This window comes from Oryza sativa, chromosome 8, assembly GCF_034140825.1.
Source record: "Oryza sativa Japonica Group chromosome 8, ASM3414082v1".
NCBI lineage: Eukaryota > Viridiplantae > Streptophyta > Magnoliopsida > Poales > Poaceae > Oryza > Oryza sativa.
Window position 1 is genome coordinate 23880728 of NC_089042.1, and position 26006 is coordinate 23906733.

General features: G+C 43.0%; 4 protein-coding genes and 1 non-coding gene across 11 annotated transcripts; 3 read left to right on the forward strand and 2 right to left on the reverse strand.

Annotated features, from left to right (window-relative positions):
* Nucleotides 1-569: 569 nt before the first annotated feature.
* LOC4345849 (mediator of RNA polymerase II transcription subunit 22a) lies at nt 570-6110 on the reverse strand. 4 transcript variants are annotated; one of them, XR_001548218.2, is made up of 5 exons: nt 5538-6089; nt 5381-5446; nt 3692-3926; nt 2173-2797; nt 570-948 (listed from the first exon to the last, which is right to left on the reverse strand). XR_001548218.2 is itself a non-coding variant. In NM_001403639.1 (4 exons), the coding sequence occupies exons 1-3, from the start codon at nt 5682-5684 to the stop codon at nt 3693-3695; spliced, it is 447 nt and encodes a 148-aa protein (NP_001390568.1). In that variant the 5' UTR covers nt 5685-6110; the 3' UTR covers nt 572-948; nt 3692. The 4 variants fall into 4 exon arrangements, 1 of the variants encoding a protein (NP_001390568.1); XR_010742883.1 differs by having other exon boundaries at nt 1963-2797; XR_010742882.1 differs by having other exon boundaries at nt 2173-3130.
* A 3333-nt stretch (nt 6111-9443) lies between these two features.
* LOC4345850 (14-3-3-like protein GF14-A) lies at nt 9444-11688 on the forward strand. The gene is made up of 4 exons (NM_001403640.1): nt 9444-10040; nt 10147-10269; nt 11088-11204; nt 11302-11688. Exons 1-4 carry the CDS (start codon nt 9540-9542, stop codon nt 11353-11355), a joined length of 795 nt encoding a protein of 264 aa, NP_001390569.1. The 5' UTR covers nt 9444-9539; the 3' UTR covers nt 11356-11688.
* Nucleotides 11689-15242: 3554 nt separating this feature from the next.
* On the forward strand, nt 15243-17377 carry LOC4345852 (putative WEB family protein At1g65010, chloroplastic). Of its 4 annotated transcripts, none has more exons than XM_015794318.3 (3): nt 15243-15425; nt 15505-15599; nt 15777-17377. In XM_015794318.3, exons 2-3 carry the CDS (start codon nt 15571-15573, stop codon nt 17050-17052), a joined length of 1305 nt encoding a protein of 434 aa, XP_015649804.1. In that variant the 5' UTR covers nt 15243-15425; nt 15505-15570; the 3' UTR covers nt 17053-17377. The 4 variants fall into 4 exon arrangements, with proteins under 4 accessions (XP_015649804.1, XP_015649805.1, XP_015649803.1 ...); XM_015794319.3 differs by having other exon boundaries at nt 15243-15382; XM_015794320.3 differs by having other exon boundaries at nt 15279-15425; nt 15528-15599.
* An 882-nt stretch (nt 17378-18259) lies between these two features.
* On the forward strand, nt 18260-19896 carry LOC112939915 (uncharacterized). Its single transcript, XR_010734728.1, has 2 exons — nt 18260-18639; nt 19633-19896. It is a non-coding gene; the product is annotated as an uncharacterized protein (transcript).
* A 537-nt stretch (nt 19897-20433) lies between these two features.
* Nucleotides 20434-22882, reverse strand: LOC4345851 (pentatricopeptide repeat-containing protein At1g09410, mitochondrial). The gene is made up of 2 exons (XM_015794316.3): nt 22124-22882; nt 20434-21549 (listed from the first exon to the last, which is right to left on the reverse strand). The coding sequence occupies exons 1-2, from the start codon at nt 22848-22850 to the stop codon at nt 20585-20587; spliced, it is 1692 nt and encodes a 563-aa protein (XP_015649802.1). The 5' UTR covers nt 22851-22882; the 3' UTR covers nt 20434-20584.
* Between the last annotated feature and the right edge of the window lie 3124 nt (nt 22883-26006).

Below are 26006 nucleotides of genomic sequence, written 5' to 3' on the forward strand. Positions count from 1 at the left end.
CCTAAATCGACTTTTTCTCATAACCTTTCGGAAAATCGGGAACCCTAGTTCACATCACCTGGTCCATCCATACTCCATCACGTCCACCCTTGCCGTGGTATATTGATTAGGTTAAGCTACACTTTAGATTTAGCCTGGAGCACATGCTAGCCTGTGGGAAGTACATGTATATCTTAAGGCTATGTTCGGTTCCTTGGAATTAAACCCCCAAGGGGAACCTATCCAGGGAGGAATTAAGTGGATCCTTCCCATGTCACTTAATCTCTGTGGGATGAATTCCCTTGATTTTCCTAATCCCTGTCTTCAAAACGTTTGTTCGGTTTTGACTTGGTGCGCCTGCTTAAATCCCGCGTCAAGGCAGCAATAGACAACGGCAACAATAGAAGGATTGGTGCTTTCCTGCTTCAACGTTGCACGCTGTCCATTGAGTTTAGAATAGCAAAATTGTTTTCAGGTAGGTAGTTTAGAATAGCAAAAAAATATTGCAAACCGATATTTTTGTATAAGTGAAAAGTGCAACATGAATGAAATTACACTTCAGTAAAAAAATATTGCAGTAACCTCATCAATTACGCGAAAACCACATTGATTAATCATTAAAACAAAAATATTGCAGTATCATCAAGGCCTGTATCCGGTTTAAGGCAAGGAGGCATCACCCAACAAAGCTTGAGGTCACTTGACAATACAGAGACAACTAAATACAGTCATAGTAGTGAAATTTGACAATAAAAAAAGAAAAAGATGAAACTATGTCATGATTCACTTGAGCTATAAAAATAAATGTGAGCTGCCACACCAGGACTCCTTGACCAAATGGTTACATCAGCAATATACAATGGTTCAGAGATCAACATTTGTTGCTCCTGCAAAAAGCCATCATCTTGTACATGTCTGCTCATTCACTCTGTATCTGAACCACCATCCTCTCAGACTTCCTCCCAAAGCCTGTAGAGAAGAAAGAAGTTTCCTTCAGTTTTCAGTTGTAAAATGCAATAATCTAGGCAATGCTTTTGTGCAGTGAGCAATTGTCTCAAATTTCCTGGAACCAGCCAACTATTGATCCTTGGCAACATTTTTACCAAGTTTTCAGTTTGACAAGTGATTGTTTGTAAGCTGTATTGTGTGCTTTGCCTAATAGCTAGCAGTGCTAGAAACATGGACATGCATATGAGACTAATACTAGCAGTGCTTCAGATATCAAAATGAAATTAGGACACATAAGATTGAGCAAGCAAAAAACTGAATTCAATAGTAGCTATAGTAGAAGCAAAAATCAGTAGTCTGCAGATTAAGCAAGCAATAGCTGCAAAAATCATGATTTACATCCAGAATTTCTTCATTAGATGGTTCTACAAAAGATCTACTAAAAATGGACCAACCTAGGAAATTATTTTTAGACCATTTGAACCATGTACCAAAATAGTTCAGATTTAAGTAAGTTGTATTCTGCCGACTGCCAAGAGCTTTTTACAGGCCTGAACTAAAGCTGCACATGACTCATTTTTCTTACTACTTCAATTTGAACTTTGTACTTTGTTCAGAAAATATGGCATGTGGAATGGCTCGTTGATCTACTTGTATTATGGGCAGACAACTTGTTGGAATCACTTCTGATGAACAACATTTGTCTAGTACTATTTCTGAAAAATGAACAGCATTCACTTCTGATGCCTCAATATTATTACGCACTGCATGTTTTTGTGGCATTACTATTACCTGCCAACTAATTTTAAGAATAAACCATTTTCATAACCTTTATGTACAAATTTAAAACAACTCACATTGAGAATCAGAAAACGTGGTCTTTCAACTACTCAACTACCAGGAGAATCAACATATTCTCACTACGGCACTACAAACAGAGGATCAGATCCAGGAAGGACATGATCAGAGCTTCAGACTAAGTTAGGAATATTACTCAGAACAAATCAAGGGAGAAAGAAGAATAAATCAAGAAACCTTGTGAGGAACAAAGAACAGATCCATGTCCTCCTGCTTCTCCTTACTGTAGCGCTTAGAGCTTCAACGGCGCCATGGTGAGGGGGTGTGATGCTGCGGCGTCCCCCGCCATGCCTGCCACCGTCGTGCACCGCCGCAGTAGCACGAGGCCACGAGCGCAAGAAACCCTAACACTGGAAGAGGAGGCTAATGGGAAGGGAAGGAACTCACCGGGAAGAAGGTGGCCACCGGAGGAGTCAACTGCCGGAGGAGAGAGCGTGCCGTCGCCGTCGCGTCGGAGTCGCACCGCGCCGTGCAGCCGTCCCCGCCGCAGCGCCCCCTCTCGTTGTGTCGCCGCGTCAAGAGGATTTTTTCCTCGCCACCAAAGAAGCTGAATATTTCCCGGCCGATGACGAGGGGAAAACACCGGGGTGGGCCGGGATAAAATCTCGCCTCGGCTTAACCGAACGCCTATACTTGCGTGGGCCGGTATCCTTTCCACGCCGGGATTTTCCATGGGGATTGGGCCCCGATCCCAGCCAGGAATGGCCCAACCGAACAAGCCCTAATGGAGTTCCTGAGAATCGGTACTTAATTGTCATGGGTACAAATCTGCTGTTTTTGCATAATTCTGTTCGTGAGGAGGATGGTTGCCTGAGCCGGCATTAGCTCTGGCCTCGCGGCAACCGTACAGCCGCCTCCTTCTTCTTCTCTTCCTTGCGGCTGCTTTCTGAAGAAAGATTGGTTCTTGATTTGCTGTCTTGTGGCCATTCTTGCCTTTGGTTTTGTAGCAGTAATGGACTAATTTTCTTGAAATTTTGCACCATTTTTTGTTCTTAAGCCACGTAGACGGGTGCTAGAGAGAACAATTCAAACAATAATATCTTTTTGAAGGTAGTTTTGTTAGATTTCTGTGCGCGGCGTGGCGCCGCGCAACCACTTCTAGTAGAGATAAATTACACAGCCATACGAGAGCAAACTGCTTCGTTTAGGTGGAAACTAGAATGCCTAAAAAGGTAGAAAACCAGAAAGGCATCCCAAGTTTCCCAACAACTAATAATACAATAAAGTTGGGGAAAAAAGATCAAATCAGTTCTTTATTAAATTAAATGTGATTTTACACAAAATACACTGAACAAGTCATTGTCACTACTGCTTTAAAGTCCACGCCTATTCAGAAGTGATAATCCTGATACCATAGTAGACGGTCAATGAGTTTCTTGTAGACTTTACTAGTCATTTCTGACTAGTTAGGAATTGGCCATTTAGTCAATTTAATATAAAAAGGAGCATATATGGTCACATCTAAAAGCCAAACCAAATAACTTAGGCTTAAAAAGACAAATCATTTAGAGTACTACACAGCGGCGCTGTTCCGTAATATCAACAGGCAATCCTTTTGCAGTGAATCTAGGTGCTTGCTAATTACTAGTATATAAGCATAGCATGTAGAACGGCCAAAAGACGTTGCTTAAATTCAACAAATTTAACTGGTTATCTTTTTATGGAGGCAGCAAAACAATCTATGGGAAACCCACCAACTTGTCCATCGTGCAAGAATTCTAACATTAGACCCAACTAAACGTTATGCTTTGCATATCAATTGATGTACAATTTTTCATCAGCAAAGGTCTTTGACTGAAAATTGCAATTAACCATGAATTGACACCAAACCTTAGTATTGTAAGCAACTACGCACCTCCAGCAATTAGAAGGAAACATCTTTCACTCAGAGAAAGGTAGAATTTACCTCATTCATCCGGTGGTGTTCGCACAACAGATGAGTAGTAATGTGCCTCCAACTCTTTGAGGCTTCCTGCTGCTTCCTGCCCAATCCTCTCCAGCATTCTCTCTGTTCCTTCAACTTGTTGACTAAAGATTTCAATCCGCCTATCCACATTTTCAGTTAAAGAAGCAAGCCCAGAAAAGATAGCTGTTCTCTTAAGCTCTGACACTAGTTTCAACAGAGAATCAGCTGAATGTACCTGAAAAGCATGATAGCATATCGCATCTGAAATTACACATTCAATGGGTTTGCCAAATGATACTGATTACTAGAACTAGCCTCCAATTATATTACAAAAGCATACTTTGTACAATGGATGATTGCAATATGTTAATATAAAGGTAGATCGGAAAATACATAGGCAACAAAATGTGATTCAAACTCATTATTCATTACCATCACCATACTGTCTATGATAACCAAAGTAAGGCCATTGCGTGTCTGAGGTAGGTTCTTCTCAATCCACTATTATATACTGTTGGTTATTCATGATCTTGTATGTAATATTACTATACAGGTAGGACTAAATTGAAAAAAACATGTATAAAAACAGAGGACACGCTGGGCTGGGAGATATGCTCCAGAAACAGAATGGAAGGAGCTCTTTCTTCTTTCTGTTGTAATCCCTAATCAACCTTTGCTTGAATGCTATTAATTTTTACATAGTATAAGAGCGATCCAAAGATCAAAGAGCAGCCACAATCAGGAATCTGTCCTAATCTATTCTTGGTGTGTTTGTGTGGGCTGGAGGAGCAGCTGGGACCATCGGATGTGTGATCTACTGTGGCTTGTTTTGTTGGTGTTGGATGCATTATTCTGTTGCATATCTATCTTGAGTTTTGATTTCTGAAGGTCTATGTTGTTATTACAATAGTATATTTGCTCCTCTTCTGAAGTTAGTCCAGTGCCATTGTAGTGCACAAAAGGTGTTTGTTTAAATGCCTGTAAGGATACCCGTGTGATCGCTGGCTCATAGAATCTAGTCTGCTTGTTTGGTTCAAGCACCTCGTTGCTTGTCTGCATGTCCCTCCAAGTGGTTCCAGCATGTCTTATGTCTTTGACTGCTTGCATCCATGACACTGGGCTTCATTGCTTGCCATCAAGGGATAGCCGGATTGGCTCTCCATGGTGGGCAAGGATTTGTTCATCAAGGGATAGCCGGATTGGCTCTCCATGGTGGGCAAGGATTTGTTGACGGTTATTGGCTACTTTGCTTAGCAAAGCAAGATTAATTTGCCTCTACCAAACAGCTGAGGTTTCACTCTTGCCTAGGATTGCCTTCTAGTTATAAGTTCCAACTGGATCAGGGTGCACCTGAAATCAAGAAATCAATACTATAACTCCTAAATCCTAACAAACAGCTATCAAGGATATGGCACCAAGGATTCACTGCCATGGCTTAATTTGACTCCTAATACAATGGTAATACCAAATTGAGCAAGTAATTACTCAGTTTTCTTCTTACACACCAATTGTCTCCACTACTGAGGTAGGAGGAACATCTCCAGTTCTCCATCCAGCCGGCACAGCAAATGTGATATCAACGCTTAAAATTAGGAGTATCGTAGCTCTAAGTTTGCTCATTTAGACAAATGCTATAGGGCAAGATTTAAACACCGCCGCGAAGAAACAAATCATGGAGCAAGTGTGTACCATGCGGGAGCCGCGCATGTCCATCTGGAAGGCCTCCTGCGTGTTGCGCACCGGCGGGTCGTTGACCTGAGACGAGCGGAGCAGGAGGAGGAGGAGTTAGGGTTTGGTAGTACGACACCAAGGAGAAGGGGGTTCGAAGAGGGGGAGGAGTGCGTACGCGCGCGATGTTGATGAGGGCGGCGAAGTTGTCAACGAGGCTGGAGACGTCGGCGTCAGCCTTCTGGAGAAGCGTCTTCTGCTTCTGCACCGCGGCTGCCGCGGCCGCCGCCGTCGGCCCCGCCGCCGCGCCGCCGCTCTTGCTCATCGTTGCTGCTGCTGCGGCGGCGCCGGCGCAGGTGGGGCCTCTAGGAACGGCCCCGCCTCCGGCCCCTGCGGGGCCCCGCAGCCCCGGTAGCTATCGACGGTCGGAGGGAGAGGAAAATGGCGTGCGACAGCTGCAGGCGGAGGGAGAGGGAGAGACAGTGTGGCCTGTGGGAAGATGGCCGGAGAGAAACGGGAACAGGGGCGGCGTCGTCGGGCGGGACGAGCAGGGGCGGCGTCGGGTGGCGGCGGGGTCGGGTGGGGCGGCGCTGGGCAGTGACGGGCGGGGACCAACAGGGGCGGCGCCGAGCGGGGCCGGACAGGCGGCGGCCGGCCGGCCGAAGGGGAGCCTGCGGCGAAACCCTAGATCTCCCGTCGGCCCCTTGCTGCGCTTCACGCGAGAGGAGACGGGGAAAGGATTAGCGAACCCATTTTTTCATAATAACGGCAGAGGTGGATAATTTTTTCCCTCAAAATCCAACAAAAATAGGGATAGAAGATGCTTTTGGATTTTTACTGCACTAAGAGCCTGTTTGGTGCAGCTCTCACTCTCATATTCATCTCAGATCTCACTGGAGGTCAACCAAACAGTCCAGCTCAAAAAAAAAAATGGAGCGGAGTAGGCCAGATCAATCCACAAAATTGTACTAGCGGTGTGGAGCGACATTCCCGTCGCACCACAACGCCAACTCCAGCCAAAATTCAGAAGTACCCCAAAAGTTGAACCAAAATTACCCGCAAATGCTATCCAACTACCCCTCCATCTCTCCCCCACCCCCAGCCAGTACCGCTTCCCTCCCCCTCTCCCTCTCCCTCTCCTATCTCGCGCATCCGTGAAGAGGAGCGCACCGTGCAGGCGAAAAAAAAGCAGCTTTAAAGCAAAATCACTTATGGCTTTTGGATTCTTTGGTTGACTTTTGACTTTCAAAATCACTTATGACTGCGGCCCTCGACACCATTCCCCATCTCCCTTCGACCGGTCGCCGACACCCCGCTCGTCGGGGCCCGGCTCGCGCATCTTCACTCGTGCATTGGCAAATTTTCCTTCATTTCCCGTGCCTCCTGCAGGTATAAATGGTTCCTTCATTAATTTTGATATTTGTACCCTAGTATTATTATTTGCATTACTAACTTCGTTTTATATGAAAATATTATCTAGTCGACTCGGGTTATCCAAATTGAATAGGGTATCTTGCACCTTACAAAAGAACCACATACCATATACCGGAATTTCGGCATCGTTCGGGACCTCCTCAAGGAAAGTACGAGGTGTTCAATTTCTTACATTCCTCCCTTAAAATGTTATTGAAAGGTCTTTTGGAGTCTTTAAGTAAAAGTGGCATATTTTGAAGGGCATCCCAAGTTTCTCACCTACTACCCAGAATCATATCATCATGGCTTGTCTTGCTTTGCATAACTTCATCCGTGATAGCAATTTACGTGATAAGGAGTTTGAGAGATGTGATGCTGACAAGGACTACTTACTACTCCCTCCGTCCCATAATATAAGGGATTTTGGAGGGATGTGATATTTTCTAGTATTACGAATCTGAACAAATAACCTGTTCCGATTCGTAGTACTAAGATGTGTCACATCCCTCCAAACTCCCTTATATTTTGGGATGGAGGGAGTACAAGATACAAGTGACATGGCATACAATGAGAGTGAAGATGTTGAGAATGCTGATACCGTGAACACTATTTGTACTAGGATAGCTGATGCTTTGGTTGGTTAGTGCAAGAGGAGAATAGTTATTTTGAGATATGGCATCATTGTATAAACCATTTATGTTTTGTTCTATTCATGTTGGCCATATTACTTTGATGCATGGAAACATATATTTTCTCTTTCCAAATTAGCTATTTAAATATGCAATATTAAACGGAATAGGTTTTCACGAGTAATTTGCATATAAATAGTCCCACAGGCCTTTAGGGGCATTACAGGTGTCGGAGGATGAACTCCTTGAGTGGGGGACCGTGACATGGACCTCCTTTTATACTCCAAGGGGTTCCCACACGCGCTGTGAGTGACAATTAGTGAAGAGGGAAAAATATTCTCTACATTAAATGTGTGTCTCGTGCCTTAACCCGGAAGCTATTTGCACGTCAGCTGCTGTGTGGGGCCCATCAAATCATGCCGGCTGACACGGGTGACGTAGGCCCACACGCATTTAATGGAGAAGGATTTGGGGACACGCGTGCACCAGGAACACAATCTCGGGCATGTCCAGAGCGGTCAAGCCGATTCCAGATCAGTTGAGAGGCCCATAACCTCTCATCATCATGATGGGACGGGGCATACCTGCCGCACGCCGCCTGACACTCGGGTAGAACGCGTGTGGCTTGCCGCCGTCCCATCTGTTATTCGACCGGTCACATACCGGTCGCATGCTAGTCAGGCACGCAGCACGCCACATTTAATGCAGCGTGGTGCGCTCGCTCCGCTTGCACTAAATGCGATTAGGTAGACGCCGGGGAGCGTCCACCTAACCTCATACGCTCGGTGGCCACATGGTGACCGCCGGTAGCCCGACCCCTCAGGCTCGGAAGGGGCGACTGCCACCCATCCATGGGACCGACCCCCTCGGGGGGTGGGGGGAGCGCCACGTGAAAGTTGGGGGGGGGGCTTCTTCCCTTTAAGTTTTTTACCCCGGACCTATATCACCGACAACAGGTATTTCTTCTACAACCTACAGTTTCACAACTGCTCTAACCAAACGGCCTTCTGCTTTTTCCACAACTGCTTTTCCACAGCCCACATCAGTTTTTCCAAAAGCCACAGCACAACCAAATACACCCTAACTATGTTTCTATGTTTCTTGCTAGTTGCAGGATCAAACTAACTGGCACGCCCTACAAGCGCACTAGGCAGGCCATTGACTTGCACTGGAGCTAAGCAGATCTCCCATGTCGTCGTGTTTTCCCAGTAACAAGCTTTTGGCACGTCCAGTGGGATGAAAACATTCATTCACCATGTCAACTTCAGAAATTGACAAAGATAACATCGTCCTTGTCAAGGCTGAAGATCTGTCATATGAGCAGAAGGCGGACACGGAACAAATGATGTAGCAGTTCAAGGAGACATACTTAAAATCTTTCTCTATAACTTGGCAAGGAAAAGTGATACTGTGTGAGAATGACATGTGGGGCTCACATGGGTCTCACCATTTTTTAATTATTTTGTCTACGAAACTGGCATGTGGGTCCCACAGGTTTTATTATTTTTCCGGATCAAATTGACATATAAGCGCCACGTCAATACCACACCAGATGAAAACCGAGTCAAATCAGTCACGTAGCCACTACGTCAGCCAAAACCACCATCTAAACTGCCGAGGGACATCATATGTACCAGTTTTGATAGTTGAGAGACCTATTATCTCTGGTTTTTCGATTGAAGGACGAAGATAAGATTCGTTGACAAGTTAAGGGACAAGAGATAAACTTATTCTACAGTGCTACATATACAAAGATCCGTCCAATCTCGCCCCCCTCCCAAAGGGAGGAAAAAAAATCCAGCTATTCAGAAGCTAACACATGGATATCATTTTTTTTAACTGAAACAAATCTCGCACCCCTCCCTCGTTCTCGTTCTTATCTCCAACACCTCTACTACTACGGCGCAGAACAGAAGGAAAAAAAAACTAATAAAGGGACAAAAAAGAAAGAAAGAGAGAAAGCGATAATAAAAAAGAAAGGCAAAAGTGACCACAGACACCACACCTCGTTTTAAAACCGCAGCCGCTCCTCCCCACTTCTTCTCCTTCCTCGGTTCCTCCCCTCTTCTGGTCGCCCCCACCCACTCACAGGCTCAACTCAACTCCACCCGAATCCGCAAGAGAGAGAGAGAGAGACGATGGCGGCGGCGGCGGGAGGAGGGACGAGGGAGGAGATGGTGTACATGGCGAAGCTGGCGGAGCAGGCGGAGAGGTACGAGGAGATGGTGGAGTTCATGGAGAAGGTGGTGACGGCGGCGGCGGCGGGCGGGGGTGGGGAGCTCACGGTGGAGGAGAGGAACCTGCTGTCCGTGGCGTACAAGAACGTCATCGGCGCGCGCAGGGCGTCGTGGCGCATCGTGTCCTCCATCGAGCAGAAGGAGGAAGGCCGCGGCGCCGCGGGCCACGCCGCCGCCGCGCGCTCCTACCGCGCCCGCGTCGAGGCCGAGCTCTCCAACATCTGCGCGGGGATACTCCGCCTCCTCGACGAGCGCCTCGTCCCCGCCGCCGCCGCCGTCGACGCCAAGGTCTTCTACCTCAAGATGAAGGGCGACTACCACCGCTACCTCGCCGAGTTCAAGACCGGAGCCGAGCGCAAGGACGCCGCCGACGCCACCCTCGCCGCCTACCAGGCCGCGCAGGTACCCCTACTCTTCCTCCACGAACATCTCCCATCTTTTCTTGCTGACCTATCCGACCAATTTGACTAAAAATAATTTTGGATCTTGGGGATTTTCCTTTCTCTAGGACATAGCCATGAAGGAGCTGTCGCCGACGCACCCCATCAGACTGGGCCTTGCGCTCAACTTCTCCGTGTTCTACTACGAGATCCTCAACTCGCCCGACCGCGCGTGCACGCTCGCCAAGCAGGTGATTTGCTTACCTTCCGAGTTAGTCAGTTCAAAGAACAGTGTGTAGATCTACAATTTGTTGCTTGCCAATGGTAAGGTTCCAGCTGATTTATTAGTTTCTTTGTCCAATTGGTCCTCCAATATTTAGAGTTTTTTTCATGCCAAGGTAGATCTTGTAGACTTGTAATGCTTGCTTCCGTATGATTCATGCCTCACTGAGCCTACAGTGTTCAGAGAGTGTGAAATTCTTCAGTTACAGTTGCATTCCGTAGTGCTTTAGCTGCTTTGGATATCTGGTCATGGTTGCTTGGCAAGTTGGCATCCTGTATTAGCTGTGAGAATCTGTGATCCATGCCGGCTCAAATTGCCGCATGCATCCAAGATGTGACCGCTGTTATCTTGCAGAGTGGTGGCCCATATGCCTGCTTGCTATGTGCAGGCTTAAGTCATGGCATGGGTTGCTTAGTTAACAAAAGAAGTGTACCATACCGCTCATCTGTCTGGCCTGACAAACTTGTTTGCTCATGAATGCCAATAATTATGTAGCTGTATATGTTTGTTGCAATGAGCTTATGCTCCTCAAGTGTTCTTTTGGAGTCAATTCTATAAGGGACATAGTCCCATGCTGTTGATGATATGCATGTATTGATGTACAACATTGTATCTTCTAGTGGTATTATTGCTTTGAATTCCTGCCTTCAGAAGTCTAGTTGTCCAAGGTCATACATTTCTGTGAAACTTTTTTGGGTACAACAGAAAAACTAAATTACTGATAATAGGCAGCTCATGTTGTATTTCACTCATTCACTATGTGATCATACTTTCTGGTTTATGTAGGCCTTCGATGAAGCTATTTCGGAACTGGATACCCTTGGGGAAGAATCCTACAAGGACAGCACCCTGATCATGCAGCTTCTTCGCGACAATCTCACTTTGTGGACTTCTGATATGCAGGTAGATCGGTGTATATGCTAGTCGAAAATGCAAAAAACTTATGAACACAACACTTGCCATACTATTGCCACTGGTGCTAACTGTTCTATATGTACAGGACGATGGAGGTGATGAAATGAGGGATGCAACCAAGCCTGAGGATGAGCACTAGCTAAAGATCCTAGTGACAGTCGTCTGTCTCTTAACCGCTGGGGGTAGTTATGATGCTTGTACAAGGACCATTTTCTTGTGTCCTTTCGTCGGGTCTTTGCTTACCCTTTGTTTACTTATATTGCTATCGCCATCCTCATGTATTATTTGTTACTTTCCTGCTGGAATCCTGCTCGTGTGTGGGAGAGTGCCTCAAGCCTTTAACTAGGACAAGGATTGTCAACTCTTGTTTACTATGATTGAATGGCTATGCTTGTTCGATATTTAACTGATGATTTGTGATGGACTGATGATTAGGCTTTGGTTTGAGCTTGTTGTGTAATTTACACAACAATAATCACTGCTTGATCTGGGAGGAAAGATGCAAACAGCTAGAGGCCAAATAATTGCAACCATGCAGCTGCAAACAGGCGTATGGCGTGCGACCATGTGCAATGAATTAGTATGTTCGATAATTGATTAAATTAATTATGCCATTGAACTTTTGTGCTGTCTTGTTTGCTTTTCCACCCAAAGATATTCGGAGGGGAATCGTGGAGAATCAGAATTATTTCCGTTGGGAACCAATCGTATCGTCTATAGGATGGATCGTTGCTGATGAATCATCAAATGCTTATATCATTTGATAGCTCTGGCGCACCGTGGACTGTGGCTAATGAAGTACCACTACTCCATTATTAGGTTTAGATACCGTCACAAGCCTAACTGACGGGCGGTCCACTTACACATAACACTGCACTTACACTTTTTCATCCTCACCTCGTGTAAAAAGTTAACCCGAGAGTCGTCTAGGGCCGGCGCCATACGCCATGCCATGTGCCTCAACATAGATGCCACATGAGCCATATGCTCGCACACCGACCCATACGTACAACTGCGAGAATCGGCTCTGATACCATTTGTCACAGCCCTCCCTCCAAAAACATGTAGCCTAACCCAACTGACGGGTGAGCCCACTTACACATACCACTCCACTTACATTTTCGTCCTCGTTTCGTATAAAAGGATTAACTTGAGAGTGACATGGTTGGAGGGAAGAGGCCTTCTAAGTTGATTTCAACTTTGCTAAACTTGCAAGGTGGTACTAAACATGCGCACACAGCTCTCATGAGCCACACATGCCAATTCCTAATTGGGCCAAGATGTCAAAGATACGATCTACTCCATCCAGAAATATAAGACCTATATTTATTTTGTTATTCAGAGCAGTGAGTAATTAACTCATTCACTATGTGATAAAACCCATGTATTCTTAGGTTGCACCCAACAAATTTAGCACGTAGCTCTATAGAGACTACAAATAGCTCTTAGGTTTTTGAAAAAACCAAAAAAAAAAAGGAAAATAGGCCTTGATTTTTGGACGGAGGAAGTAACTCACAAAAACTCCAATCAATAATTTTATATCCTAATAAAATTATAAAGTCTAACAATTCTCATAGTTGAGTTAATATTACCGTTACAAACTTACAGTAAGGAACAAGGCGGGGAAAGGAGGGATGCTCATGGAGTGTTTGAGAGGAGTCTGTTCTTGGAATGTTTGAGAGGAGGGGAAAGAAAAAGATTGGTTCTTATGAAGTGTTTGAGAGGAAAAAGAAAAAAAATGAGAATACACATAAAACGAGGCGTGTTATTAAAACGAGGTGTGTTATTAGTACATGATTAATTGAGTATTAATTATTTTAAACTTGAAAATGGATTAATATGTTTTTTCAAATAATTTTCTAATAGAAATATTTGTAAGCAAAACACCGTTTAGTAATTTGGGAAACAAACGTAGGAATAGGAAAAATCCTAGAGAAAGCGTGATCATTTGGAATGTGGATTTTCAAAATACAGAAATAGGAAAAAAATAACTAGAAGAACGTTAAAGATAATGTCGTTGGATGATTCACATGAATTAAAAGTTTAAAACACAAGAATTTTGCTGGAAATCGTAGAGAGAGAACGTGTATTGGACGTAGCGAAGAAAAATAAAACATGAGATGTGAGCTTATGCTAAATTTCTTATGGAATGGGTACATAGGAGTTTTTTTTTTAACCATTTTGCTATTTAACTTGCACCAGATTTTTATGCTCCTATTTTTCACTTTTTTATTCGTAAGATCTTGCATCAAGATTCGTGCTTTTACATATCCAACTTACAGCTACACTCAATTACATAGTAGTTACATAGGAATATGATGAAAATGAGAGAACAGTAATAAAAACATATATATTGGGTTAATGCTTAGAGTTTTATTGTCTTAATTATTGTATGGATGTAGTTTCTAAATAATCTTGTATAGTATAGCAGATCATACCGATTCTATCTTTGAACATGCTCTTAGATAAAAACAAAAAATCTACTCCTACAAGGGGCATAGTCTAGGAGTTAAAGGTGAGAAAAAGAAGATTTAGGTGTTTAAGATTTGGGAAATGTTGCTACAGTACACTATGACTTCGCGGTTTTAGCTGTAGTATACCGCGCGAAGTGACCGGTTTTAGCTGTAGGATACCGCACGAAGTGACTTTTGAGGAAGAAACTCTCAAAAGTTAGATATTTACTAGTGGACATCTTACTCATTAAAATAATAATTTTCGGTTGAAGATGAGAGAGAAATCACGTAAAATATCAAAAATGCCCTTGGGCCCACATGTTAGCTCTCCTATCTCTCTTCCCTCTATCCCCTCCTCCATGCCGCTTGGCGAGGAGCATGAGCTGCTTCGGGCCGAGCTGGGCGCGGCCAAGAACCGCTGTTCAATTGTGATGTCAAGTCGACGAAAGACGCCATCATCGCGAGAAAGGAGGCGGGGAAGAAGCGGGCAACGCGTGCTCCGGGCTCCGCCACCGCCGCCGAGCAGGTCACGCGTGCCGCCGCTGTTGAGCAGGCCTCCGCCGCCTTGTAAAAGAGAATGAGAGAGAGATGAAGAGATAAGGAAGGAGGATGAGAATGAGAGAGGAGGGGCAATTTGGTCAAGTTGTGTAAAAAAGTAGGCCCCCTCTCGTCTAGTTAGCACGAAAACATTAATTTAATGGATGGAGTGTCCTCGGATAAATAACCACATTTACAGAGTGTGTTCCCTTATAAGTGACTTCATATGGTGTCCTACCGCTAAAACTATGAAGTCACGATGTTCTGTAGCGTTTTCTCATTAGTGATTTCGTGCAGTGTCCTACAGCTAAAACCACGAGAAGTCACGATATTCTGCAGCAAAATTTGCCTAAATATTTAGCATAGTACGCTTGGCTTTTTAGAGAGAACAAATATGAGACCGATCAGCATTAACCATTAACCAACTCAGTAATTCACCAACCACGAGACTATTTGCACGCTTTAGGATGCGGGTCAGTTACCTAATATATTTCACGTAATAAACGCCCTTCCATTTCCAGACAGTAAATATTCACCTTTTCAGTAGCCTTAACAAAATGTGCACAAAAAATACCCAAAGATGCGCATATAGAAAGGGTTTAAAACAAATTTAATTACCAGCAATTGCTTTCGGTCTGTGCCCACGCGTCATGAATAACAAAAAGAGTATAAACAAAAGCAGGACGGTGTTATGGCTAATAGCACCAAACTTGTAAAGCATCAAATGTAAATCGATCAAGCATACGCCACAAACATAAATCCAAGATTCCAATAGGCAATACGTGCACGCGAGCTAATAAATACCAAAATCATAGTAGTCTCGATAATATTAGCATCAATGAGCGAGGAAGAGGGTGAGAGGCAGGTAGTCAATATATGATGATGATATATACAAGGAAACATACCTAGAGGAACTGGCGTCTTTGGCTGACTGCTGGGGCCAGCTGATGTCGATGGTCAGGACAGAGAAGCACAACTCAACTGGACAACAGTCCTAATAATTAATAAATAAACAAATGGGTACATCTAAAATTCTGAAGAAAACAAACTTGGACCGCTTCTGTGCTTTTCTGCTTACCCTTCAAGGCGGCTCTCGAGGTTTGGACGGTTTCAATTCCTTGCCTTCTTCAATAAGCCTTTTCATCTTCTCCTTCCTCTGGCAACGCGAAAGACGCGGTATGATCTCTACTTCTATACCCAGGAGCAACCGTAGCCTCCGGTATGCGGACACCACCATTTCAGAGTAACACCGTATTCTCTGTTTCTCTATCTTACTGATAGAATTTTGGGTTTCATAGTATACGACTTTGGAGGAACGCAGGTGGCATGGTCGGCTAATTCTGGGCTGGCTGCAGGGTTCTTGAATGGACAAGATGTTCTCCTTCAGGTCCAGGTAGAGTAATTGTCTATTCCCAACTTTTCTTTTTCAAGTTCTGGAATCATTTTGTGAGTTTTTGACATCTCGGTTTTCATTGAGTGGAATTTCTGTTTAATTCCTTGTTTTTAGATTTACTGTTTTGATGATTTCCACCAATCCATGAATCAACATGAACAATGTTTTTGTTGACAGCGTCAGATCAACTTCCAATGGTGACAAAGCCTCCAATTCAATCACCGAGGCATCAGAGATGCAGGAGAAATTGAACAAGCTGCAGGAAGAGCTGAAGAATGAGAAAAAGGAGAAGGCGCGTGCTCTGGATGAGATAGCAGGGCTCAAGAAGAAAAAGAATGAGAATAAGGTGACAAGCAATGGAGGTGATGATAAGTTGGACCTTGTGCACAGATTAGAGCAGTTAGAAGGTGAACAGGAGGCAGCAAGGGATTCAGAGAAGAAACTGCTAGTGTCATTGGGGGCCCAAACGAAGCAGCTTGAACAAACCAAGGTATCTCTGGAGGAGGCCAAGCTTGAGATTGCTTCCCTCAAAGATAATAAAAAGAGCTCGGAAGCCTTCAGTGCACTGTCTTCTAATCCTAGCCAACCGGCTAGGAATCTCAGGAGAAGGGGAATAATGTCTTTCTCCTTTGCTGATCCTGGTGAGGTAGAGACGTGGTCATTACAGCGTGAACTCAAGTTGGCTGTCGAAGCTGAGGAGAAGTGCAAGAAGGCCATGGATGATTTGGCAATAGCTTTGAAGGAACAGACAACTGATGCCAGAGATGCAAAAGCGAAACTTTCATTAGCGCAATCTGAGTTGACTAATGCAAGAACTGAAATGGAGAACTCAAAGGCCTTGCTTAAAAACACAGAGGAGAAGCTCCAGGTAGCACTGGAAGAGGCAGCGCAACTGAAGTTTGAGTCAGATGAGTTAGCAGCAGCCTCAAAAGAGAAAGAGAGGGGACTGGTTGATTGCATCAAGATGTTTGAGGGGGATCTCATCAAAGCAAAGGAGGAGAATAATAAATTGATCGAATCACAAAGGGTGATCAGAGATGAGAATTCCAGGTTGAGAGAAATGTTGAAGCATGCAGTGTGTGAAGCTAATGTAGCAAAAGAATCTTTGGAGATTGCCAGGGCAGAGAATTCTCAGCTTAAAGAAGACATATCTGAGAAAGAGAATACCTTACAGAGCATCATACAAGACTATGAGTCCCTCAAGGTAAGCGAGTCTGCGGCACAAAGTAGTATTGGAGAATTAAAGGATATGATTGATGCTATGTTCAGTTCAGAGTCGACCAAAACCTCAGCAGAAGCATCACCCAGAGATACCAAGGGAAATGAGGTGTATTATGACCACGAAAGAACCCAGTTGGAGGATATCAGGAATCCTGCGCTGCACAAAAAGAGGACAGTTCTCAGAAAATTTGCTGACATAATGAAGAAAAGAAACTCTCAAAGTGCAATCTAACATCCTTAGACAGCAATCAAATACAACTTCAGATTATCTTTTGCTCTTCAAAGTCGTTCACAAGACAGTTGGAATGCTGAGAATTCAATCTGGCAAACTGAAATGATATGCCTTGACTAAACCTTGGCGTTGCATGTGTAAACCTATGAAGCATATGTGTATATAATACAGATGTTGGAATATGAAACCAGCATAGCTTTCAAATTCTCTTGGCTCTTTTTATACATTCTCTGCATTTTGGAATCCACTAGGTGTAAAGTCTTGATGTGGAAATCTTGAATTGTTTTGACTAGTGCAGAAATATTACAATATGCATTTTGAAGTCCTTGTTTTGTGATTCAAGTCTGTCCAAAGTTAAATTTCCAGATAACTGAAACACTTCTATTAATAAAATCGGTCAGATTATTATATTATATTATATTCAACCTACCCTTCTAAGGTACTAATGAATTGCATGTTTCTTTGTTTATGTAGCGTATAAAATCATAATGAACTTGTATTGTTCAAACTTGGAAATGAAATACAAGAGATTTCTCCGAAAATAGCACGCAGCTATTAAAATCTGATTTGTAAATAGCAGACTGGTTGAGTAAAGTTTTTTTCGCCGGGTCGGCCAAGATTCCGACCAATGTATATTAAGCAGACTGGTTGAGTAAAGTTGCTACATAACATAGCACTTTATCTCGGCCCCTCTAATTTTCAATATAAAAGTGACTTTCTCTTTGGGTAAACACAGGTAAGTGCCTAATAATTTATTTTTCCTGATGAAGGTTGTTCATGTATGCTTCATTTTATCTGCCATGAAATCATCCTTCATGGAGTATTGATTTTTTTTTTTTTGGAAAACATAGCTTTCTTTAGAAAAGAGGCCAGTGGCCCAGCTTTTAATTGAAAGCCATCCTTGAAAACGTAACTAACTCCGTTATATTAATATACCAAAGCAGAATGAACAGACTTCTTCCCTTTCTGTCCAACTAGGCCAAAGTAATATTGCAACAAGCAAACACATCCCGTCAAGATATTTATGGGGAACTACAGATAAGCCTGGTAATGGGCTAGCCAACCCATGGGTTGTACGGGTTGAAACACTAATGGGCTGAAAATGGTGTGTCTTGTATGGGTTATAGGAAGGAATAAGGGCAGGGTTGGGTTGGGCCATATAAAATGAGGGTTACGATGGGTTGGACACTGTAGCTCAGAATGGGGTTCAGCCCATGGGCAGTAAAAAAGGGTCTTCTTTGTGGGAGAACCCACAGCGGTAGGAGCTCGGTGACTGGATCGGCGGCCACTGCCCACCGCCGCCTTGCGCCGCATTCTCCCCCTCCGCCTCCGCCTCCTCCTCCCCCTCCCCGTCGCGATCCTCCGTCGCTGTCCCGGTCCCCGTCCGCGAGCGCCGACGCTCTGTCCTTCCCGTCCAGATCACGCCACCCCGTCCGCCGGCGCGTCGTACGCCTCCACCAGCTGTCGGTCCTCCGCCTCCCGGTCAAGATCCGGCACCGCGCCGCCGTCCTCCGTCGCCTCCGCCTCCTGTTCGAGATCCACAGCACCGCGCAACCCTTTCTCTGCAAGTCGGTTTCTGCAACCAAGGTTTGTTTTCTTTGCTACAGGCATTGCTATTTTTGTTCTTGGTTTCGGTGCAGCGGATTAGATTGCTCTGCTAACATCTGAATGAAGCAAATCTTGATCACATGTTGAAATTGTTAATCCAGCTAGGGATTGCTTGTTAGTTTGCCGATTCACAGTACAAACTTGTAAAAAGCTATTAGGATTAGATTAGACATTGAATATAATGTATAAGCTTGTATAGAGAGATCATAGGATTCTCTTAAATAAGAAGTATATGCAGAGGAACGAATATTGTTTCAAGGCATTGTTATTCTTGCTAGTCCCTCTTTGTGTCAAAAGCCTTCTTTGCCACTTTCAGTTGTACTACTGACACTGAAATGATTTTTTTAACGAATATCATGTTTTAGATTATTAGTTCTTTGTGATGATTATTCCGAGAAGTTAACTGTAACTCATATTGAATTTTAGGAATCTGTAATAGAGAAAATTCTGGGCATATAATGATTTGTACTTCTGCAACTTGTAATACATTAAGTTGTATATATCTTGGATTTTAAATAAACACACATATATAATCTGAAACTGTGTTGGTCGAACTAGCTGCTCTTCTGTTTGAGATTAACTGAAAGTTGGTAATTTAATTTATACTGTAATAAAACTTACTTGATGTCAACTAGTATAAATTTTCAATTTGTTTCTAAGTAATATACTTAGAGTTACATATCTATTCAGATGTAGCTTGATCTGCACTATATATTTATTGTTGCACCGGATTGTTCTGTCCTCAACATAGACCTAAACTGGTGATAAATGTTTTTAACCCCTGTGTTCAACTTGATTTTGCAACTTCTAATTCTGTTTGTAACTTGATAGACTATGAATTGGTGAATGATTAAGCAACTGGAAGGAGTAAAGCAATTCTGAATTTCCATTGCTTAAGTATAGGAACATGGATTATTGTACTGATGCCTCCTTCAATAGGTTCTAACTTCTAACCTCATTTTGTTTCTACAGGGAGATGGAAACATTGCACTGGACAAGCTGTGGCATAAGAGGAAGGCTGAGATTAAGCATCAATAGATCTTGCTAGTACTTTTGAATGAAAAAATTCTGATATGATTCATAGATGTTTATTAGTTTCAAGGCGTGCCTATTTGTGGCCTAATTTTGCTAAACTATTGTGTATGTCTTAAGAAAGTTCAGTCATATACTTAAACCTGGCTTAGTTTGTGGTAATCTCTATTTAACTTATCTGAAAATTATTTGTCTTACTCCCTATAGCTGTGCTATGCATGTATACAAAGCTTCATTTTCATGTATGTGCGAAGGCTCTACAGTTGTTGTATGGTTGACGTGCTGTCGTGCTGAGCCCAATGGGTTAGTCTCTTCATTGTTTATGGGTTGTCCAAGGGTTCACAAAGGGTTAGGGTTCAACAAGCACTGAGAAGGTTACAGGTTGGGGTTGGTCTGGGCTAAATATGCATGTTAGTGGGTTAGGGTGGGGTTTGGGTGCAATATATAAATAGAAATGGGCAGGGGTGGGGTTCGGGGTGGGCCACGACCCATTACCAGGCCTAACTACAGATTGATTATGTGGAACACCAACTTCGATCTGTATGAAACACGATAGCACTTTCCTTTGGGTCAATTGACCTGAAATCATCAGTTTTAGCCAACTGGCTGCAAAGCCTGTAAAGTCCTAAGTTAGGATCAATAAATGTAGCTGTTACCTCCAAAATATGCTCCTTCTCATGTCTAGTTTCAACCCTCCTTTTGCAAAGAGATATATCTTTGTCATCAAAGCAACATCCACTGTACTCGTTTGATTAAAATCCATTCTGGGAATTCATGTATCTCATATGAATAATCTATTCATAGAAATTTGATCCTAGAGCACAAAGCTGGAGATTCTGAGTACAGCAGAGCTTACTAAACTCGCACGAGAATTTGGATGATATAAAAAGCACTAACCACATTCTTGAACTAGCTCTTCCATCATCTGAGTTTTATCAGTGACCATCTGCATATGAAAGCTAATTTTTCTCAGCTCGGATAAGATCATGTCCATCTCAGGATGGGATGCATCACCACCAACAAACATATGAACTTTATCAGCAATCTCTGTCCAGCTATGTCCAGGTTGCTTCTTCACACCTTTTTCCTTCATTTGGCTCCTTACTCGATTGACTTCACCCCACATGCCAGCAGCAGCATATATGTTTGAAAGCATCACATAAGCCCCTGAACTTTCAAAGTCTGATAGGACAAGCATCTTAGCAGCAAGTTCACCCAACTGAACATTACCATGTGTCTGAGAAGCACAAAGTAGAGTGCCCCAAACATTCTTCTCAGCCTCAGAAGGCATTTCCTTTATGTAACTACATGCTTTCTCCAACTGTCCTGCTCGGCTCAATATATCCACAATACAAGCATAGTGTTCTGCTCTTGGAGATATTGCATATTTGGAAAACATAAGATCAAACAGTTTCAAGCTTTCATCCACTCTGCCAGCATGTCCACACGCTGATAACATGCTAAGGAAGGTAATATCATTCGGTATCAGTCCACACAGTTCCATCTCATGGAACAGAGCAATAACTTTCTGATATCTGCCATGTTGTGCATATGCGGCAATTATTGTGTTCCAAGAAACAATATCCTGGCTTTTGAGACTCATGAAGACTAACTCAGACTCGTCAACATTGCCACACTTGCTATACATTGTCATCAAAGCATTACAAATAGAAATGCTTGATTCTAACATAGCTTTGATGACAACAGCATGTGTTGATCTTCCTTGTCTGAGCAGAGCAAGAGAAGAACATGCTGTCAGTAGTGCAATAAGTGTTGCCTGATCTGGTTTGATACCTTCTCTAAGCATTATGATGTACAGTTTCGTTGCTTCTTCTCCAAGTCCATTATGAACATATCCTGCAGAAACATGGAAAGGCTAACTGCGAGAATTTTCAATGCAAAGATCTGCTTATTTATTGCATTATATTTGTTATAAAATCCCCTACCCATCCCTACCCCATTTTCTCGAACAGAAACTGAGATACAAGGGTTACAGTTACAGACGAGTTGAAGCTTGAAACACTATAATCCAATGAAACAAACCTTGCAATGTTCAACAGCTGACATGCCCACCTCACCGTACAATTTTGTACACTAGAGCCGAGCTTTTTTTTATCAGCGTAAAGGACCAAACTATTACCTTCTAGAGAAACCATATTTGTATGTTGGCCTGTGATGAGCAGGTTAAAGGGGATGAACTGAACTATTGAATAGCTCCTGGAAATTGGAAAAAACCAGAACCTGGATAGTTTTCTGAACCTTTACTAAAATGGCAGTCAAGTAAATTAAGATGTAAAAATACAAATTGAAGGATGAATCAGATCAACTTTAAATTTCAAATCAGTCAATCACCACCTTCACTGGTACTCCAAGTATAATAAAAAAAGAAAGAAGATGGGTAAGAAAGGAAACTGTAATCTGTGTAGCATACCAGAAATAATGGCGTTCCAAGATATGACATCCTTGGCACGAATCCCATCAAACAGCCTTCTGGCGTTCTGCAAATCGCCCTCCTTGCAATACCCTGTGATCATCGCAGTGCATGCCACAACATTCTTCTCTGGCATTGCCTCGAACAATTTTCTTGCCTCTTCCAACATGTTGTTGTCGACATACCCACTTATCATTGCAGCCCACGAAACCAAGTTCCTTGTAGGCATTGCGTCAAACAGCTCTCGCGCGCTAGCGACCTCCCCGCACCTCGCGAGCCCATCCACCATGGTGGTGTACGACACCACGTTCCTCTCGGGCATTTGGTCGAACAGCGACCGCGCGTCCTCCATGCTGCCGAGCCGGACGAGGCCGGCGAGCATGGCGTTCCACGAGGCGACGTTGCGGCGCGGGGCGCGCGCGAAGTAGGCGGAGGCGGCCGCGAGGTCGCCGTGGGCGAGGCATCCGGCGATGATGGAGTTCCAGGAGATGACGTTGCGGGAGGGCATATCGTCGAAGAGGCTGCGCGCGGCGGGCAGGTCGCGGCCCGCCCGCCACAGCGCGGTCAGGAGCGCGTTCCAGGAGACGGCGTCGCGGCGGGGCATGGCGTCGAACACCCTGCGCGCGGCGGCCACGTCGCCGGCGCGGGCGAGCGCGGTGATGCGCTGGTTGTCGCGGACGAGGAGGCGGGAGGAGGCGAGGGCGGCATGGTGACGCAGTCGATGCATTGCGAAGTAAACACGCAGTGGATACTCAAGTCGGAATAGTTCAACTCGAAAAGGGCTCAAAACGATGGGTTTTCGTGATTAGATGGAGTAAAAGTGCAAATGATTCAGCCCGCAATGGTTAAGTAAAAATCTTAAGATAGACTCGAGTGATTATCCGGTGATTGGATTCAAACCCAATTATTTACCCTCTTTCTTCCATCATTAATATTGTACTCACTCCGTTCAAAACAAACAAAACAAACAAATCTAGAACTGAATATAACACATTATAATACAACGAATTTTAATATAGTTATGTTCAGATTCGTAGCAATAGGATGCGTCGTGTCTAGTACTATAGTAGTTTTTTATGGGATGGAAAAAGTATAAGAAAAGTCAATTTAGTACTTGCCGCAGAAAAATAAATACAAGTGCACGTGCAGTAGGGTTCAACGATTCTGACCAAATATGGCCCGAAATTCAACGAAATTTGTCCATTTAGGTGAAGCACGAAACACCTTTGACCTCCTATTTCGCCCATTCTTTATGATGTCTGGTAAATTTTGGTTCAAATCTATTATATTATTAAAGAAATAGAAAAAAGAGCATCCACGTTCGCTCTCATGGCCTAGAAATTCTCATATTAATCGGAGAAAAAGAAAAAACAGAGTCCATATAGAAATATAATTTAGAAATAGCTGAAATTCGGAATTAAAAAAATAAGGAATATTAGAAGAGGAGACTCCTAGAGTCCATATAGAAATACAATTTAGAAATAGTTGAAATTTGGAATTAAAAAATAAGAAATATTAGAAGAGGAGACTAGAGTTCATATAGAAATACAATTAGGAAATAACTGAAATTCGGAATTAAAAATAAGGAATATTAGAAGTGGAGTATAGAGTCCATATAGAAATATAATTAGGAAATAACTTAAATTCAGAATTAAAAATAGGGAATATTAGAAGTAGAGTATAGAGTCCATATATAAATACAATTAGGAAATAACAGAAATTTAGAATTAAAAATAAGGAATATTAGAAGTAGATTATAGAGTCCATATAGAAATACAATTAAGAAAAAAAATAGAAATTCGAAATTACAAAATAAGGAATATTATAAGTAGATAATAGAGTCCATATAGGAATTTAAAACTAACTAAAACTTGGAATAAACATAATTATTAAGAGTAGAGTTTAGAGCCCGTATAAAAATACAATTTACAAATAACTAAAATTCGAAATTAAGAAAAACATGGGAAGAAGAGTTTAAAGTCAATATAGGAATAAAATTTAGAAGTAACTTAAATTCGAAATTAAAAATTAAAGAATATTGAAAGATAAGTTTAGAGTACACATAGAAATACAATTAGAAATAATAAAAAATCAGAAATAAAAATAAATAATATTGGAAGAAGAGCATAAAGTCCATATAGAAATACAATTTATAGAAAATTTGGAATTTAAAAAATTAAAAGACGAGCCTAGAATACGTATAGGAATATATATAATTTACAAATAACTAAAATTTGGTATTAAAAATAATTAATAACTAACACGTATATAATATACAATATGAATATTACACATTAGTAGTTTTTTAAAGTTATTGCAAAATTTAAAATTATGTTGTCATTTTAACATATCTATTATATTATTAAAAATAAGCAATATTGAAAGAAGTTTCCATATAAGAACCCAATACGAGATTAATCAAAATTTGAAATAAAAATAAAATAAAGTCCAAAATTAGAAAAGAAAAGGATAGTCCAAGTAGGAATATAATTAAAATAGCTGAAATTCGGAATAAAAAATAAGGAATATTAAAAGAAGAGTCCATATAAAAACCTAATACAAAATTAATTAAAATTAGGAATAAAAATAAAAAATCCGAAATTAGCAAAAAATAAAATAAAAGAAGAGTTAAAGTAGGAATACAATTTAAAATTAGCTGAATTTCGGAATAAAAAGTAAGCAATATTGAAAGAAGAATCCATATAAGAAACCAATACGAGATTAATTAAAATTCAGAATAAAAAATAAAATAATATCCAAAATTAGAAAAAATAAAAGCGAGTTCAAGTAGGAATACAATTTTGAAACAACTTTGACGGAGCGTGGGGCTCCTCACCGGGAGACCGCGCAGGCCCTCCTTTGCCGGTTCGGCCGGGGGCGCTAGGTGAGGTTCTAAGCCCTCGATCTGTGGAATGTTTCGCGAGAGAGCAAATGCACAAGACACGGGCGATGTAGACAGGTTCGGGCCGCTGAGAAGCGTAATACCTTACTCCTGTGTTCTGGTGGATCTGTGTGTGAAGGAGTTACAAAGAGCTGAAGAGTAAGAGAGTTCAAGCTCTAGAAACCCTCTTCCTCTTTCTCTTTCTCTCCTCTCTCCTCTCTCAGCTCCCGTCCCCCCTTGGTAGGCATGGTCCTCCTTTTATATCTCAAGGGGATACCACATGCACCATTTCTAACTACCCTTCTTTTGGGTGGGGACCCACCCTACTTTGACCAAAACTTGGCTCGTGCCTTCGCCTGACACTGGGATAACCCTGTCCTTCCTTCATTAATGGGCGGAGATTTGCAATGGCTGCTGTCCGAATGACCCTCCGATGGGATGGGTCATACCAACCTCCACTCCGCCGGAAGCAGGTGCAACGTGGGAGCACGGTTGTTTGCTGATGACGTGACCGGCGTCAGACCAGTCACAAACCGGTCATTCTTGTCTACCACGCGTCAGTTTAGCATGCCACACGTCAGCCCTTCTTCATAAAATGACTTCCTTGTAATGGTTGCGATGAAGCCTGGTATGAATCTAGCCGGGACTGACGTGCTAACTCCAGGAGTTAGCACGCCGGCTCCGGCTAGGGACGAGTGCCTAGAGGCTCTCATCATTCCGACGGGACGGGGCGAGGCGTGTGAAAGACCGCATGTTGCCTCCTAACCCGTGATCTGACCGTTCTGGGACCGGTCACACACTGCGACCGGTCACGGACCGGATAAGCGAGCGCGTAGCGCCGCATTAAATGCGGCGTGGCGCGCTCGTCCAACCCGCTATAAATGCGGTTAGGTGGGCGCCGCTGTGCTCACCTAACCCACACACGTGGCGCCAAAACCACAAGGGGTCGGGGCGCCCCAGCCCTCGGGGCCGAAACGGGAGCGGCCCGACCTCTCGGGGAGA

What these genes read in the sequence shown, in the direction of transcription:
- LOC4345849 (NM_001403639.1), bottom strand. Translation starts at nt 5,684, where the DNA reads ATGAGCAAGAGCGGCGGCGCGGCGGCGGGGCCGACGGCGGCGGCCGCG. An exon ending in CCCTCATCAACATCGCGCGC is followed by an intron (nt 5,447 to 5,537) that starts GTACGCACTCCT and finishes CGCTCGTCTCAG; the next exon opens with GTCAACGACCCGCCGGTGCG. An exon ending in ACATGCGCGGCTCCCGCATG is followed by an intron (nt 3,927 to 5,380) that starts GTACACACTTGC and finishes CATGCTTTTCAG; the next exon opens with GTACATTCAGCTGATTCTCT.
- LOC4345851 (XM_015794316.3), bottom strand. Translation starts at nt 22,850, where the DNA reads ATGCATCGACTGCGTCACCATGCCGCCCTCGCCTCCTCCCGCCTCCTC. An exon ending in TTGGAACGCCATTATTTCTG is followed by an intron (nt 21,550 to 22,123) that starts GTATGCTACACA and finishes ATGTTTCTGCAG; the next exon opens with GATATGTTCATAATGGACTT.
- LOC4345850 (NM_001403640.1), top strand. Translation starts at nt 9,540, where the DNA reads ATGGCGGCGGCGGCGGGAGGAGGGACGAGGGAGGAGATGGTGTACATG. An exon ending in CCGCCTACCAGGCCGCGCAG is followed by an intron (nt 10,041 to 10,146) that starts GTACCCCTACTC and finishes TCCTTTCTCTAG; the next exon opens with GACATAGCCATGAAGGAGCT. An exon ending in CGTGCACGCTCGCCAAGCAG is followed by an intron (nt 10,270 to 11,087) that starts GTGATTTGCTTA and finishes TGGTTTATGTAG; the next exon opens with GCCTTCGATGAAGCTATTTC.
- LOC4345852 (XM_015794317.3), top strand. Translation starts at nt 15,571, where the DNA reads ATGGACAAGATGTTCTCCTTCAGGTCCAG. An exon ending in ATGTTCTCCTTCAGGTCCAG is followed by an intron (nt 15,600 to 15,776) that starts GTAGAGTAATTG and finishes TTTTGTTGACAG; the next exon opens with CGTCAGATCAACTTCCAATG.